A 14,576-nucleotide genomic window follows, 5' to 3' on the forward strand; every position below is an offset into this window, starting at 1 on the left:
ATAAATAGCTAACTAGATGAGTGATTTGCTATCTATGAGACACATGTATTAATGACAAAATACATCTCCAATCAAAACCAAGCCAAATATTAATCATGCATGTCTGAAACTGTGGTCAGATGTTTCCCAAAAGCTAAAGACTACTATAGGCCAAAGGCTGTTAGTCCACTTGATGACAGTGTGATAACAGGGTTCAATATTCCATGCAGGTTCTCCATCATGGTCTCGTCTGCAGCCAACCGTCAAAAGTTCATCCAGTCTTCCATCAAATTCCTGAGGACTCATGGATTTGATGGTCTGGATCTGGACTGGGAGTACCCTGGATCTCGTGGAAGTCCCCCAGAGGACAAACAGAGGTTCACACTCCTCTGCAGGGTGGGCACAGATTTCTGTTGTTTTAGTTTCTAGCACAATTCACAGTTACTGCCGTATAGCTTACATGATGTGGACTTACTTCCTCTTTGCTGTGTATTTGCAGGAACTTGTTCAAGCCTACGCAGCTGAGGCCAAGTCCACCGGCAATCGTCAGCTCATGCTGACTGCAGCAGTGCCTGCTGGAAAGGGAACCATTGATGCAGGATTTGAGATTGCTGAGGTTGCCAAGTGAGTGTGCTGCCTTGAATACTTTCTGAGAGAGAAAAAAAAAGATTATATAGAATAATTTTGCAAAGAATTTCGTAATCGATATTTCTGTTTTTCCAGGGAACTGGACTTCATCAATGTGATGACCTATGACTTCCATGGAACTTGGGAGCAGTTCACTGGACACAACAGTCCACTATTCCGTGGATCCGAAGATTTTGGTGACCTCATCTACTTTAACACTGTAAGTAGACATTGGGGACTGAAGTGGCTGAAGAAGACTGAAGTTGAGCAATACCTTTTTAAAGAACTTTACCTCTTCCATCAACTTTTGTAGGACTATGCTATGAAGTACTGGAGAGACAATGGCACCCCAGTTGAGAAGTTGAGGATGGGATTCGCTACTTATGGTCGTACCTTCCGTTTGACATCATCAGAGACTGGAGTTGGAGCCCCAGCTAGTGGCCCTGCATCTGCCGGACCATTCACGCGTGAAGCTGGATTCTGGTCTTACTATGAGGTACAATTCATATAAGGCTGGAGTAAACCCATTATGATGTGATGAACAGTACATGCAGTAGATGGCATTTAATGGCCTGTGTGAAAAGACAAAAATTAATTGTAAAGCCACTTAAGCCTTATACTATTTTCTGTGGTCTAGATTTGTGGCTTCATAAAGGACACTAAGATTCAGTGGATTGAGGACCAGAAAGTTCCCTATGCGACCAAGAACAATGAGTGGGTGGGATTTGACACCAAAGAGAGCTATGAGATAAAGGTAGAGAACACACCATCTCTATGTTTTTACACATCCACAGCATATCCAAAGTATTAACACCAATTTCTATTTATTATTGTCGCAATAGGTGCGCTACCTGCAGGAACATAAGTTTGGTGGTGCTTTTGTGTGGGCCCTTGATTTGGATGACTTTGCTGGAAGATTCTGCGGAGAGGGGAATCACCCTCTGTTGTCTCATCTTCACAAACTTATGGAAATTGGTAAGTCGAAGACATTTTTATGCTAATGCTTTACTTTAAAGTTATTGAACTATGGTCAAGACAAATAGTAGTCTGTCATCTTTCATGGTCTGGTGATTGATAATTGTTATCGTTAGTACTCTATTGTCCCATCAGGATTATTTATCTTTGGCTACCATATGAACCATTCCTATATAACCCCTATATCATTATAATCTAAACTGTAATTGAAGCGGCACTTTTTTTAAACAAGTTGGATAACTAAGGTATCTCTTTAATAAGAGCCTATTAAAGGGCACAGTAGATGGCGGAATGGGTCATATTCTGAACTACTACAGTTATTCATTATACACAATAAAATAAGTACCAACATGTATGTTCAAAATGGTATTTTGCTTGTAATAACGTCTTGAGAAGGCTCAGGAATTATGCATTAAACTCGTAGTGAAGTTGTAAACATTAATGGACATCTCTCTATTCCCTTTGCCTCCTGCTATCATTCAGTTCTGCCCCCACTGCCCCCTACTACCACCCCAAAACCTGGTGCTAGCACCACCTCCCCTCCAACCACCACCACCACTGCCACCACCCATGCCCCAGGATCCGGCTTTTGTAACGGAAAACCTGACGGCCTGTACTCCCACCTTGAAGACAAGACTGCCTTCTACATGTGCACTGGTGGTACCACCTATGTGAGATACTGTGGAACTGGATCTGTCTTTGATGATAGCTGCAAGTGCTGCGTCTGGCCCTGAGCCATGAGTGGAGACAATGTGTATTAAAATTGATGCAAATGTCAGCTATTAAACTGAGTATTCACTTGTATTCACTGTGTATACTATCATGTACCAAAATTAGTCTATTGTTAGTGTTGTGTTGATACAGTGTATTTTCTTATTTTTTTGCTGAATATGTAACATAGATCATAGATTGCGAACAAAAGCACCAAAGTACTTTTGGTACTGCTGCCTCATCATTTCAGTCAACTCATTCATTTAAATCTACTGCTTTGTCCATAATATGTTCAACAAACCTTCATGTTACTACACAATTTAACTGTGCAGCTGGATATCATATTTTCAGCACTGACATCAGTACAGTATCCTAGTTTCCGTACCACGACTACTACTTTATACTATATACTTATTTTTAATACCTTACTTTGCTAAGTATAAAGACATATTTCTGCATATAAATGTATCAACATACAGTAAGTTACTCAAATGCAGTGTTCAGTTTAATCTTAACACAAACAGCTGTGCAGGAGCCTTTTACAAATACAGTATATCATCAACCAAAAATAACTAATAGGACTAACACTGTAATGTCATTTAGTCCCAGCTTTGAGTCAAGGGCAAAAAACAATGCATGTACTGTACAGGATGTATATCACGACAGGTTTTTATCACTGAGAGAACTTTTTTGGGAGTAATCCAGACTCTTATATAAAATGCTGATTAGTCATGGGTCGTTTTCCCAGTTGATCAGACCAGTGAGAACCGCAGCATGAAAGGCGCAGTTTAGACCCCAGACAACATTATTAACCTGAAACTGCTTCTGCACTCAAAAGAAAAACTTATTTTTATGGCAGGGACAATCTCAATTCTGAAAACACGTGAATGTCTGCTTCCCCTTAGCCATCAAAGATATGCTAGCCATCAAAGACATAAAACAAACTGCCAAACTCATGCACCGCTAGATGCAACCCTGCGGGAAAGAAATCACTTCAAACAAAGAGCACTCAACTTCATATATAGATATCACAAAGAGCACAACATTGCCTTCAGAAAACTGTTAAGAAAGGTGAGCGGGGGCAGGATTCAGTATTACCTTTCTTTCACTTCCTTTGAGTTCATTCCAGAATAAAGAGAATTTGGTAAGGAGAGTAGTGCAGAAATGGAACCTTGCACGCTCTACAGTAAATCTGTAGTGTGAAAGTGATTTGGCAGTCTTTGGCCAATAAACTTTAAACTTTGTTTGTGTTGCCCACAAAATAATTTTTGACATTGCTGTTTTTATAAGGCAATTAGACATTTCATTATCAAAAATGTATTAAAAAGAGGAGAGCAATGGTTTTCATTTTAGTTTACATTTCAGTTGCTAGTTAAAGACATGTGGCAGCTAGCGTAAATCCTTTTTCAGGAGGTCAGGTGGGGCTGCTTGTCTCACTGCTCCAGGAACTGATTGTCATACCTGTGACATTCATTGAATGTTACATTCATAATCAGTTGTTGTGAAACTATGAGCTAGCTATGAGCTAATTTTGTAAACACTAAATTCCTTCATTTAACATAGAGAATAATTTAAACAAATAATCATGATTCGCATTAATAGTTGAAATAGATAGACATATAATGTAATTTAATTAGTAATTTAATTCATTAGTGAAGGTAATTCTATTCATCTTAAAGCTGATTTGGTGTCTCTAGCTGAAAAATCTAACAAATTGATTTTTTTTATTCAAAAATCTATTTCTTTTTTCCTGATGCCCCATTGGTAAATACAGGGACAACTAACTTTGTGATGGGATGTGTCAAAGTGTATTTGATGGTTAATAACTTACTGTTAAAATAAGTTTTAGGAATGAGGTGGATACCCATTTCAACCCAAGACCTTAAGCTTCCCTCTGATGTAGGAAGGACTATTGTAAGGTGTGTTGTGATGAGCAATTCACAAAAGAGTAAAACGTGTGGCAACAAACCTCATCTCCCATATTTAGGTAGGACTGTTATTTTAATCACAGTTCTCGTTGTCTTCATGTGGTATCTCTGCTGCCATGGTACATTAAACGCTGTAACCACTTAGTGTACTTCTTTATATCCATCTTTAGTCTGAGATATTCCCTGTTGTTACTTAAATGCAACTGAGGATTTACTTACTTTTTTCCTTATTTTCTTTTAGTCTCATTTCCCATCTTTGAAGTGGCAGCTTGAATTAGATGGTGTGACTATTTTGTGTTGCAAGAACTTTGAGAACAAAGATTTTTGCAAATGGCGGATCATATTGTAACACAAGAGAAAGAAAGGGAGGGCAAATCCTCAATGGCCACCGTATCTCACACACTTAAAGGGAGGGGTGAGCCAAGTGGTATTCATTTGGTTGCACCCTACAATCTCACCACTAGATGCTACTAAATCTGACAAACTGTTCTTTTTTATTTAGAAGATGGTACTGCTGTCCTTAACCTCAGCCTTTAAGACCAGGAGGAGACAGAATTATCACAATATTATAAAAACCAAACTTTATTGAAACACCATAATTTGGGGGACTGTGTGTACATCCCTCCCCTGTGAACTCTGTGTTCTGGAAAAAGCGCAATGTACAGCAGCTAACACTTTGTAGCCGAAATGTGAAAGCGTGTTTATGATAACAGATGCAAAGGTCAATTAAGCTTTTGAATATTCAGTATTCTGTCAGTCTCCGAGCATAAATAGCAGTTGTGGACTTTGGTAAAATATAAACTGAACTGATAAAAGGCACAGTAAATGAACAGTGAACAGCCCCCCTGATGCAACACACTGAAAGAGCTTTGCAGCCATAAATCAACCGATATTTATGACTTTTGATACTTTTGCAGATTATGATGACCTTGTAATGTTTATGTGCCTCCACAACAACAGTATGAAGGAGCATTTCTCGTTGGTTCCTTTGTCAATTCTTTTTCATCTGGGGAAGGTCCAGAGGTACAGGAGGCTTCTGCGGACATTTTGGTTTTATCATTTTCTAGTTTCTTTTACATCAAGATGTCTGTGTTTTCTTCTAGGGTTTTGCAAGCTTTAGTCCATTCATCACTATTCGCAACGCACCATTTTCAGACCGTCCTGATGTGTTCTGCGCATTTAAATGCATCCTTTCTATGGTTCTAGGCATTAGTTAATTTCTATTCATTTCCATATGATAGAATTACATTTTCTTGTCAATTTGCCTTTAAACTGTATAGCCAGTTGACAAATCATTGCAGACTTTCAAGTTCACTGAGTGAGTGACACAAGTGTCAGCTACTTGTTTTTCATACCATACATAAATGAATGGCTACCAGAAACAATGTGAGAAACACATCCAAATCTATAAAAGTTTAAAGCATGGATTCAAAATGACAAGATTTGTATTAAAGAGCTGAAACTTGCAAACCAACACGTCCTTATTCTGAAACAACAGAGTAGATAGATTGCCAAGAATAGATAGATTTTTGCCTCAGAAGTGAAGTTCCGTTACATTAAACGTTACGTTACATATTTGGCCTAACTTACATTAGATAGAATAACTTAACATTGCCTTTTTGTTTCACACAGGACACAAACAGCAGTCTCCTGGGTGAAAGTCCTGTGTTCGACACATTCATCCAGTCCAACCCCCTAACACTGTATATACTTCATCAGCCAACTATCTCCTTTACTACCGCCATGATTGCTATGGTCACTGGTCATTGGTATCAAACTACACAAACGCACTGTCTCATTATGAACATGTTTAGAAAAAATTAATGCAAAGATGTTTGTATTTGTATTTCACCGAATTAAGGTCAGATCTAACCGATAGCTCTGATTCTTTTAAGGAGTATAGTAGAGATCATCTTGTTTTTTTTTCTCCAGAAAGCTCCTTATTTCTCCCTTGTAATGTAAAATGTGATACTGTGAGGAGAAACATGAGGGGATTTACCAATGCTCATTTCCATATAATACTGAGAAAGCCATTCATTTTAAGTGAAAAATGAAACCTAGACTGCAGCTGCTTGGACGTAGCTCAAACAGAATGACATCATTGCAGAATACTTTGATTGTGCTTTGCCATTTTGTCATAATGGGAGCAAAAACAGAGAACTACAACATTATGTATAACAAGTTTCATTCAAAATTCCTACATTTTGAACAATTTACAAGACAAAGACAATGAAATCAACAGAGTAAAAGATGGAACAACATTTTCTGTGCATCTTCCACTGTCTTTACTGCTCAACTAGCAACTTTAGCCTTGAGGTGAAAGCATAGTATGTCCTTTGTCCTGCCAATCTGTGCCTGTCAAACAATTTCAGCAACAACATATCATCATTACACTGGCGGATATTAAAAGATGCAGGGATGGTTTGCTTTGAGTTTCAAATATGGGTTTCATGTTTAAACTGCTTTAGGGTGAAAATTTGGAAGTGGGTCACTCTAAACTGTAGAAAGCTGATCCAGTCCTTCCTATTAAGGCAGACAAACTGTCAGTTTCCAATTTAAAATTAATCTAAAATCTTTTTTCAAGCTCAAGATTACAAACTAAAAATTTCCATCTATGACAGTTAATGGTTACTCATGCCATTTTTAATCTGCAACATACTCATTTTCTGACTATATTTTTGTCCTCACACACAGATGCTGTCTAATTCTTTTATGAATTAGACAGCATTATGTATGTCATAGGTTTTATGTATTATGTATGTCATAGGTCTTCTTAGGTAAAGGTAGTAAGTACCTGAATATTATACCATGTGACTCATAGTAATATGAGAAGACTAGAGTGACGTTACGCTGTGTATACATTTTCTACTTTTTCCTGTCTGTCCCACAGTGTGAAGTGCCACACAATGGGAGAGTGTGCCTGGAAAGAAAACACAAACAGCTAAGATGAATGCAGGAGTAGCAAGCATCATTGGTAAGAAATTCAATGTGTTGTTCATTGTATTTGTTTTTGCTAATTATGACAGTTCATTAAACTCTAATAACTTGTGAATTGTGCCTGTTGCAGTGGCCCTGCAGTTCTTCATTCAGATTGGTGAGCATCACATTTTTACAACAGGAATTGGAGAGCATGCTTTGCATACAAAGCTAATGTTTTGTGTTTTTTCCTTGATTCAGTGACCACAGCCAAACTGGTGTGCTATTTTACCAGCTGGTCACAGTACAGAACAGATATGGGGAAATTCCTGCCAGAAAATGCAGACCCCTTCCTCTGCACTCACCTGGTTTATGCCTTTGCCATCATCAGCTATGCCAATGAGATCACTGAGTATGATTGGAATGAGAAACGTCTCTACAAATCATTCACTGAGCTCAAGAACAGGTACCATTTGTTCCATGGAAATTATGTATGTCTGCAATTTAAGCAGAGATTTTGAAACTTAATGTCTGTTCAATCAGCTGCTCATTTTTTTTTTTGTGTGGACCTGAACAGAAACCCAAGGCTGAAGACTTTACTGTCGGTCAGAGAGGTTAACGATGGAACTCAGTGAGTTGAATCCCTGTTTCTAACTCTTTATGAAACTCCTCTATCTGCAGAAAGCACGAATGGGTGAAGAGAAGCATTTTTTGTACTGTTTCCTCAAGTTGATTGTTTGACTGTGAAGAATTTTCAAGTAACTTCTGAAATGTAGACATAATCTAATCAGAAAATATTATTAATTAATTAATTTACTTCTATGGAGTCTTTGCTAGTAGGCATTACTTTCATGAATTACATGTATTAGTAGCAGAATTACAGGAGTACTAGTAGTCATGAAATACTAGTAGGTAGTAGTTGCACAGTTGTTAGTGGCATGTTTTGTGCACTTGTTTGATACTGTGTACTAAAACTATTTGAAAAATCTACAGAATAATCAATGATTTTCATTACTGTTAGCTAGAGCCTTGTCATTATTATCTAGATATCAGTAATCTAGTGCAAATGTTTGAGTTGGCTTTCAAAATACTTCAGTCCGTTTGGATATCAGAGTTCCATTTTAAAGAACAAGCAGCTCTCTCATCATCTGCTGCAGGTTCTCCATCATGGTGTCCACTCCAGCTAACCGTCAAACATTCATCCAGTCTACTATCAAATTCCTGAGGACTCATGGATTTGATGGTCTGGATCTGGACTGGGAGTACCCTGGAGCTGATGGAAGTCCTCCTGAGAACAAGCAGAGGTTCACTCTGCTCTGCAAGGTCACTGACGGGAGACTTTTCTGTTTCTAGTATTTTGTTTTCTATATTTTTCATTTTCTCCTGTTTTCCATTTTTCAAAGTCTTAGTGTTATCACAAAGCAGTGGCTAATTGTAATCTAATCTAAAATGTAATCTTCAGTCCAAACATCTTAAATATAACAGTGATGTTTAATGAGGTGGCTTGCTGCTCCAATACATTTTGTTTATGGACTTAATGGATATTATTTTACTGTTCTTATGTCAACAAAGATGGCAGCTGGACAAGCTGACATCAACATTTGGGTCAAAGAATCAAGATACCCATTAAGTTAAATTAAGTTAAGTTGAAAAATATGCAAGTAAAAGTAAAAATTAGAAAAATTAGAATGTTGAATGAATTATCGAATTTCTCTCTGCAGACACAGTCAAGGTTTTTTTTTGTACAGAGCTTGTAGGATATATGAGACTGAGGATTATGGATATGTCTTTCAAACTTCAGTACAGGCCATACAATCCTAAAACCAGAAATCTGTTCATAATAAGCAAAGACTGTTCAGTCCAACTGTTCCAACACAGTGCACTATACAAAGCAAATAGATCCAAACTGAAACCTTTCTCCTAGTTCTCCCCCTAATTTGATCCTTATCCGAATGTATCCAATCCATGACACTTCCAGAACCTCCCTCCTTTGTATAACTGGGAAAGTTAGACTGTGTGACACCACCATTCATAATGAAATGTTATGTTTTGCATCTTTCTTTCATTCATTTGTTATTCAGTTATCATTCAGTCTTGGATTTACTAAAATCAGTGCATAAGTAAGTTTCTTATTCTAGATGGAAAAGCAGCATTTACCAAATATAATTTATATTTCTATCTATAAATAGAAATATTTATATTCTTTTGAACTGAACTGAAAATGTTAACAGTTATAATACAAATCATTTATTCTGACTTTTTGCTCTAAATGCAAACCAGACTGCTTTCTGCCTCCTTCATGTTCAGCAACCGGTTTGTCCTCTTTTCAGTATGAAAACCTGAGACAATCTGAGTTACGTAATCTCTCAGTGAGCATCGCTTCAGCAAACACACACACACACACACACACACACACACACACACACACACACACACACACACACATTATTATATGCTAATGCAGTGAAACCATTGTAATCATTTAAAACAGCCAAACATTTAACAGCTGAATCACATGTTCAGTGTGATGGAAAATCTTAAAAGTTGAGTGCTGGGCTGAACTGGGTTTGACTGGAAGATGGGAGAAAATCGAAAGTGGTTTGCAGTAAAATAGAATATAATGTGATTTGTTGTTCTGAGGTACATTTTGGACTATTGAATAAAGTGTAAATTAATTTCTATTGATTTCTAGGAACTTTCAGAGGCCTATGAAGCTGAGAGTAAAGGAGGAAGTAACATACAACTGATGCTCTCTGCAACCGTGGCACCACCAAAAGATCTTATTGATCCAGGATATGAACTCTCAGAGATGTCAAAGTAAGAGTTAGATTTATGTGAGCTCAGTTTAAATACTGTTCACATTATATCATCACATTAAATACCACCTGTTTTGTATGTTCTATGGGTGATTTTGTGCGTGTGTTTGTGTGTGGTAGGTACCTGGACTTCATCAGTATAAAGACGTTTGACCTCCATGGTGATCAGGATCGAGTGACAGCCCATCACAGTTCACTCTACACTGAAAACAATGCTAACATAGTAAATATATTTTACTTACTGTATAAACTGTATAAACCTGAGATATTTGAAATATATATTAGGTGGTAATTGTGAAAATTATCAGTGGGTTTGTCCCTACCAGCGTTACCATAAACACACACACACACACACAGTTCTTAATATTATAGTTATATTAATATTAATATTTTTTAATAACAACATATCAAATGTCAGTGCCAGGACAATGTGACTATTAAAGGGGTCGCTCGTGCTCATGAACCTAATTAATAATTATCAGCTGACCACAAAAAGCTCTGATAAACCTACTGAATGCCTGACCCTGGCTGCTGACCACAGAGGAGCATTTAGCAACTAAAGAGCCACATATTTCCCCTACGGGAAAACAGAACACACACTCATCTGTGAATGAATGATAATGTTACTCAGTAACAGCTGGATGGTAACGGCTCATCAACTTTGAAAGGTGATGATATGTCAGTGGCCTAGTAGGCCTACTCAAAAAACACAGTTATTGCAGGTTTGCATTGTAATCTTAGAAAGGCACTTGGTCATTGAATGTTCTAATGTTGAGGCAGACATGTAATGGTTGGATAACACAATCAAAACATAACTGACTAGAGAAGCCATTGTGTGCCCTTTTAATTCATGCAACAGCACTAGATCTTTTGTAGATGTGACACAGCCGTATATTAACTACAATCCAAGATAGTGAATCATTTTTTTTTTAGAAATCCCTCCCTTCATTAACAGCCCTTCCCTTCCTTTCCTGTAAGGATTATGTTATGCAGTACTGGATAGAGCGTGGAGCCCCAGCAGGGAAGCTGTTGCTGGGTTTTCCCACCCATGCTTGTCCCTTTACGCTGTCCACCACGGCGACAGGCCTGGGCGCTCCAGTCAGCGGCCCTGCAAACCCAGCGCCCTACACCCAGCAGATTGGACTCTGGTCTTACTATGAGGTAACAAGAGCATGCTTACTAAGGTACAGTTGGAAGAGAAGTCTACATAATCACATTAGCAACAATCTGCAATTTCTAGCACTATCAAGTGTGCAACATGTACCAGTAGCACTCATACAACTGATTTTTTAAACGATCGTTTCATTCAAAAGAACAGAGGGTGGCCTGCTTGTTCTGGCTCAGCTCTGATAAAGCTTCATTCTTGTTGCCCAAAGTTAGATTCATGGCTCCTGTTACTGGCAGGTTGTCAAACAGTAACACAAACCCAGGCCATACGAAAAACGGGACAAGAAAACCCCTGACAAATTAACTTTTTTTTAACGCATTTTCATTGCTAACAGCAAGCTATTTGGGACTAGGCTATTTCCTGGAACAAAATTGTTGATTCTGGAAGTTACACGGCTGATGCTTGAGATGTTGGAGCTCCCTACAATGGAACATCTCCAGTCTCTCTGGTCTCTCTTTCTTCAAACGTTCTCCAATGTACTGTAGCAAGCAACTGAGAACGAGATGTACCCAGCATGCCCAAGAGTTTACAGGGGTCCCTTCTCAATACAGTACACACAATGTGTATCTCTGGCCATAGTAATGCACGACTAATAATATATGTCCATAGACCTCAGGAGCTCATACTGGATTCCTTGGGACCTCAGCAATAAGCCCAAATGTGAGGTCAGTGTTGAGAAAATCAGATACATTTAGTCATTCAGATAGACTCCTTCCATTGTGGCATGTGACCTGCAGTTCCAATTGTGTCCATAGCCAAAACATGTCCATGGGCACTTATATAACAATTACTATTACTGCTAATGCTGCTGTACTGTAGCTGTACTAGTATTAGTGAAACCATTACTACCACTGCAACCACATCAACTACGGCCTCTACGACTACTACTGCTGCAAGTGCAACTAGTGCCACTCCGACTTCATCAGCACGAACACAGCACATTCGTTATAGCTGTGTATAATGATAATCATACTGACAGAGGCTGTGATGTTTCTTTACCAGACCTGTTCCTTCTTAAAAGGAGCCTCAGTTCACTGGATTGATGGTCAAGAAGTTCCCTACGCTGTCAAAGGGAATCAGTGGGTTGGCTTTGATAACCAGAGGAGCTATGATGCCAAGGTACGTTATAAGACATGGTTGTGGGAAAGGACAGATAGTCGTCTCTCTACGTGTGAGTTTTATTGTGTTCCCTCTAATGGTCCTACAGGTGGACTATCTGAAGAGCAGGCGGTTGGCAGGAGCTGCGGTTTGGACTCTGGATATGGATGACTTTTCTGGACAGTTCTGTGAACAGGGCAAATATCCACTGATATCACATCTGAAACTTAAACTCAGTGAGGGTGAGGTTTCAGAACCATACACTTACTTTACTCGAGGGGCGGTAATTCAGTTCACTGACACAAAGACATTTGTAGAGGCATATATATTTCAGAAGTTTATTATAAACCACTGAAATGTATATGCCTCTAAAAATGTCTGAAATTTAAAACTGAAATTATGAAAATGAAACTGAAATTATTACAATAAAGCATTGCCTTTAAAAGCAATATATGAAGTTATCCATTAAATTTAGATTTTAAACCTGCATCGATTTTTGACCAAAGCAATGTCTGTGTGACCCCTTGTGGTTTATCTGTGACTTATGGCCAGTTAAAAAAAATCCTCTCAAGTTTGTTCATTTGAATAATTTATTTTTGGATTCTGGATTTTTCGAGGGGAATTCTAAAGGGGAAGTATGTTTTTTAGAGGTCCCATATTATATAAAATGCCCTTTTTAATGCCTTTTCAACATGAATGTGTGCCTGCCATGTATCTAGAGACCTTCAAACTATGAAAAAACACTTAATTTATTCAGATTTAGCTCCCTTTTTGATGTCATAAGGTTGTTGATCGTGTGACTCCCCACCCCCCTTCAGCAGGCCAACTGTCCACCTTGTGGATCCACCTCGCTGTCTGCCATTGTTTTTCCTCACTAGCACAAGCTCCTGGTAACACGTAGATGTTGAAGGCAAGAGCAACGCACACAGATTGTTCTGTTCTACTAAAACAGAGCTTGAAGAAAGAGGCTGAAAACAGTTGCAGCAGCCATGTCTGCCATGAGAAAAATAGTAAACCATGTGAATATGTTCTAGTGTGAATGAGCAGAATATGGGACCTTTAAATTCTTACCTCTCAGATTTATCAAATTGTAAAAGTATTGTTAAAATAATTTTTCACTTTTAAGATTAAACAAAAATGTGCATGTGAATGGATTTACAGAAAGGCTTTAAAGTTTAATTCATTGTATTATTGTATTTATTAACGTGTTTATCTATCTTAAGTAATCGCAATACATTTGCCTATTGTTATAAGATTCCTGCTTTGGCCCGCTTACAAGACAGACTCCTCAAAACACTACATTTACACATTAATAGGTTAAATGATGGAAAGTACAAAAACAACAGTAGTACAACATTATACTTTTCACAGATTGAGGCTGTGTTGAACGTTAGAATTGTTAGATTTATTTCAATGCTAATCAATGTTTTTTTTCCCAGACTGGACAACACAGAATACAACTACCTCTGAGCCTCTTCCCACAACTTCCTCCTCTCCTTCTGAGAGCATGCAAACCACAGAGGGGCAATTCACCACAGCCAGCAGCACCGCAGCAGCACCAGACAACAGCTGCCTCCAGAACATCACTGTTGTGTATCCTGTCGGAAGCTTCTGCACACGCCGAGCTGATGGACTGTATGTGAGATCAGGCAACCCAAAGACATTCTACAGATGTGTGCAGAGGAAGACGTACATCACAAAGTGCCACACCCTGGGAACAGAGCACAGCGGCACAGTGATGATCATGCCATCCCAACAGTTAGCTTTAATCAGCTCTGTAATAGCCATTCTATTCCATCTGTTCAGTAACAGGTGATTCTGCTTTGTATGGACTAAATATACAGTTTTTATATACAGGTTTACTTTGAAAGAAAAAAAAAGAATGAGAATGTGTATGTATGTTTCTCGGGACTTGATGGAGAACAACTCAAAAGGAGACTTTGTTTCATCAAGTGGCCAGAAACATGAATCCAGATGCACGATGATGTTGTTTCATGTCTGCTGGATGTGAAAACAGGCAGCTGGTTGCTAACATGTTTTCATCTTTTCCATTTCCAACTTTTTAAGCTGGGGATGTGGTGGGGGCTAAGTACCTGTTGGCTTGTTTGATGCTTTTCTGCCACCTAGAGGTCAAAATGAAGTAATGCAGATTGAAAGAAATTTTAATATATTATGTTTATACAATTCTTTGTGTCTTAAATTCATTGAAATGGTTATTTCTGGTGTTTTTTGTTGGTAATAATATCCACTCGACTGATGTATATTACTTTCCATTCCCTAACTTCGTCTAGATCAGTAAGAAAGCCATTATAGACCATCTGCCACCAGATATTTATGATGATGATGATGATTGTTGCT

At 38.3% G+C, this 14,576-nt stretch overlaps 2 protein-coding genes across 2 annotated transcripts in view; both read left to right on the top strand.

Annotated features, from left to right (window-relative positions):
• Positions 1–2,513, top strand: part of LOC139217259 (acidic mammalian chitinase-like) — a 72,341-nt gene extending 69,828 nt beyond the window's left edge. The window contains exons 6-12 of the mRNA XM_070848582.1: positions 210–375; positions 479–603; positions 703–826; positions 920–1,102; positions 1,244–1,360; positions 1,449–1,581; positions 2,065–2,513. Coding sequence (XP_070704683.1) covers positions 210–375; positions 479–603; positions 703–826; positions 920–1,102; positions 1,244–1,360; positions 1,449–1,581; positions 2,065–2,315 — 1,099 coding nt within the window. The 3' untranslated portion in view covers positions 2,316–2,513. The remainder of the gene's footprint in view (positions 1–209; positions 376–478; positions 604–702; positions 827–919; positions 1,103–1,243; positions 1,361–1,448; positions 1,582–2,064) is intronic.
• Positions 2,514–7,443: 4,930 nt separating this feature from the next.
• Positions 7,444–14,034, top strand: LOC139209527 (chitinase-3-like protein 1). The gene is made up of 9 exons (XM_070839278.1): positions 7,444–7,602; positions 7,714–7,767; positions 8,294–8,459; positions 9,829–9,953; positions 10,073–10,175; positions 10,931–11,113; positions 12,123–12,239; positions 12,328–12,460; positions 13,658–14,034. The coding sequence occupies exons 1-9, from the start codon at positions 7,454–7,456 to the stop codon at positions 14,032–14,034; spliced, it is 1,407 nt and encodes a 468-aa protein (XP_070695379.1). The 5' UTR covers positions 7,444–7,453.
• Positions 14,035–14,576: the final 542 nt, after the last annotated feature.

This window comes from Pempheris klunzingeri, chromosome 2, assembly GCF_042242105.1.
Source record: "Pempheris klunzingeri isolate RE-2024b chromosome 2, fPemKlu1.hap1, whole genome shotgun sequence".
Lineage (NCBI taxonomy): Eukaryota > Metazoa > Chordata > Actinopteri > Acropomatiformes > Pempheridae > Pempheris > Pempheris klunzingeri.

What these genes read in the sequence shown, in the direction of transcription:
- LOC139209527 (XM_070839278.1), top strand. Translation starts at nt 7,454, where the DNA reads ATGGGGAAATTCCTGCCAGAAAATGCAGACCCCTTCCTCTGCACTCAC. An exon ending in GAACTCTCAGAGATGTCAAA is followed by an intron (nt 9,954 to 10,072) that starts GTAAGAGTTAGA and finishes TGTGTGTGGTAG; the next exon opens with GTACCTGGACTTCATCAGTA. An exon ending in GAAACTTAAACTCAGTGAGG is followed by an intron (nt 12,461 to 13,657) that starts GTGAGGTTTCAG and finishes TTTTTTTCCCAG; the next exon opens with ACTGGACAACACAGAATACA.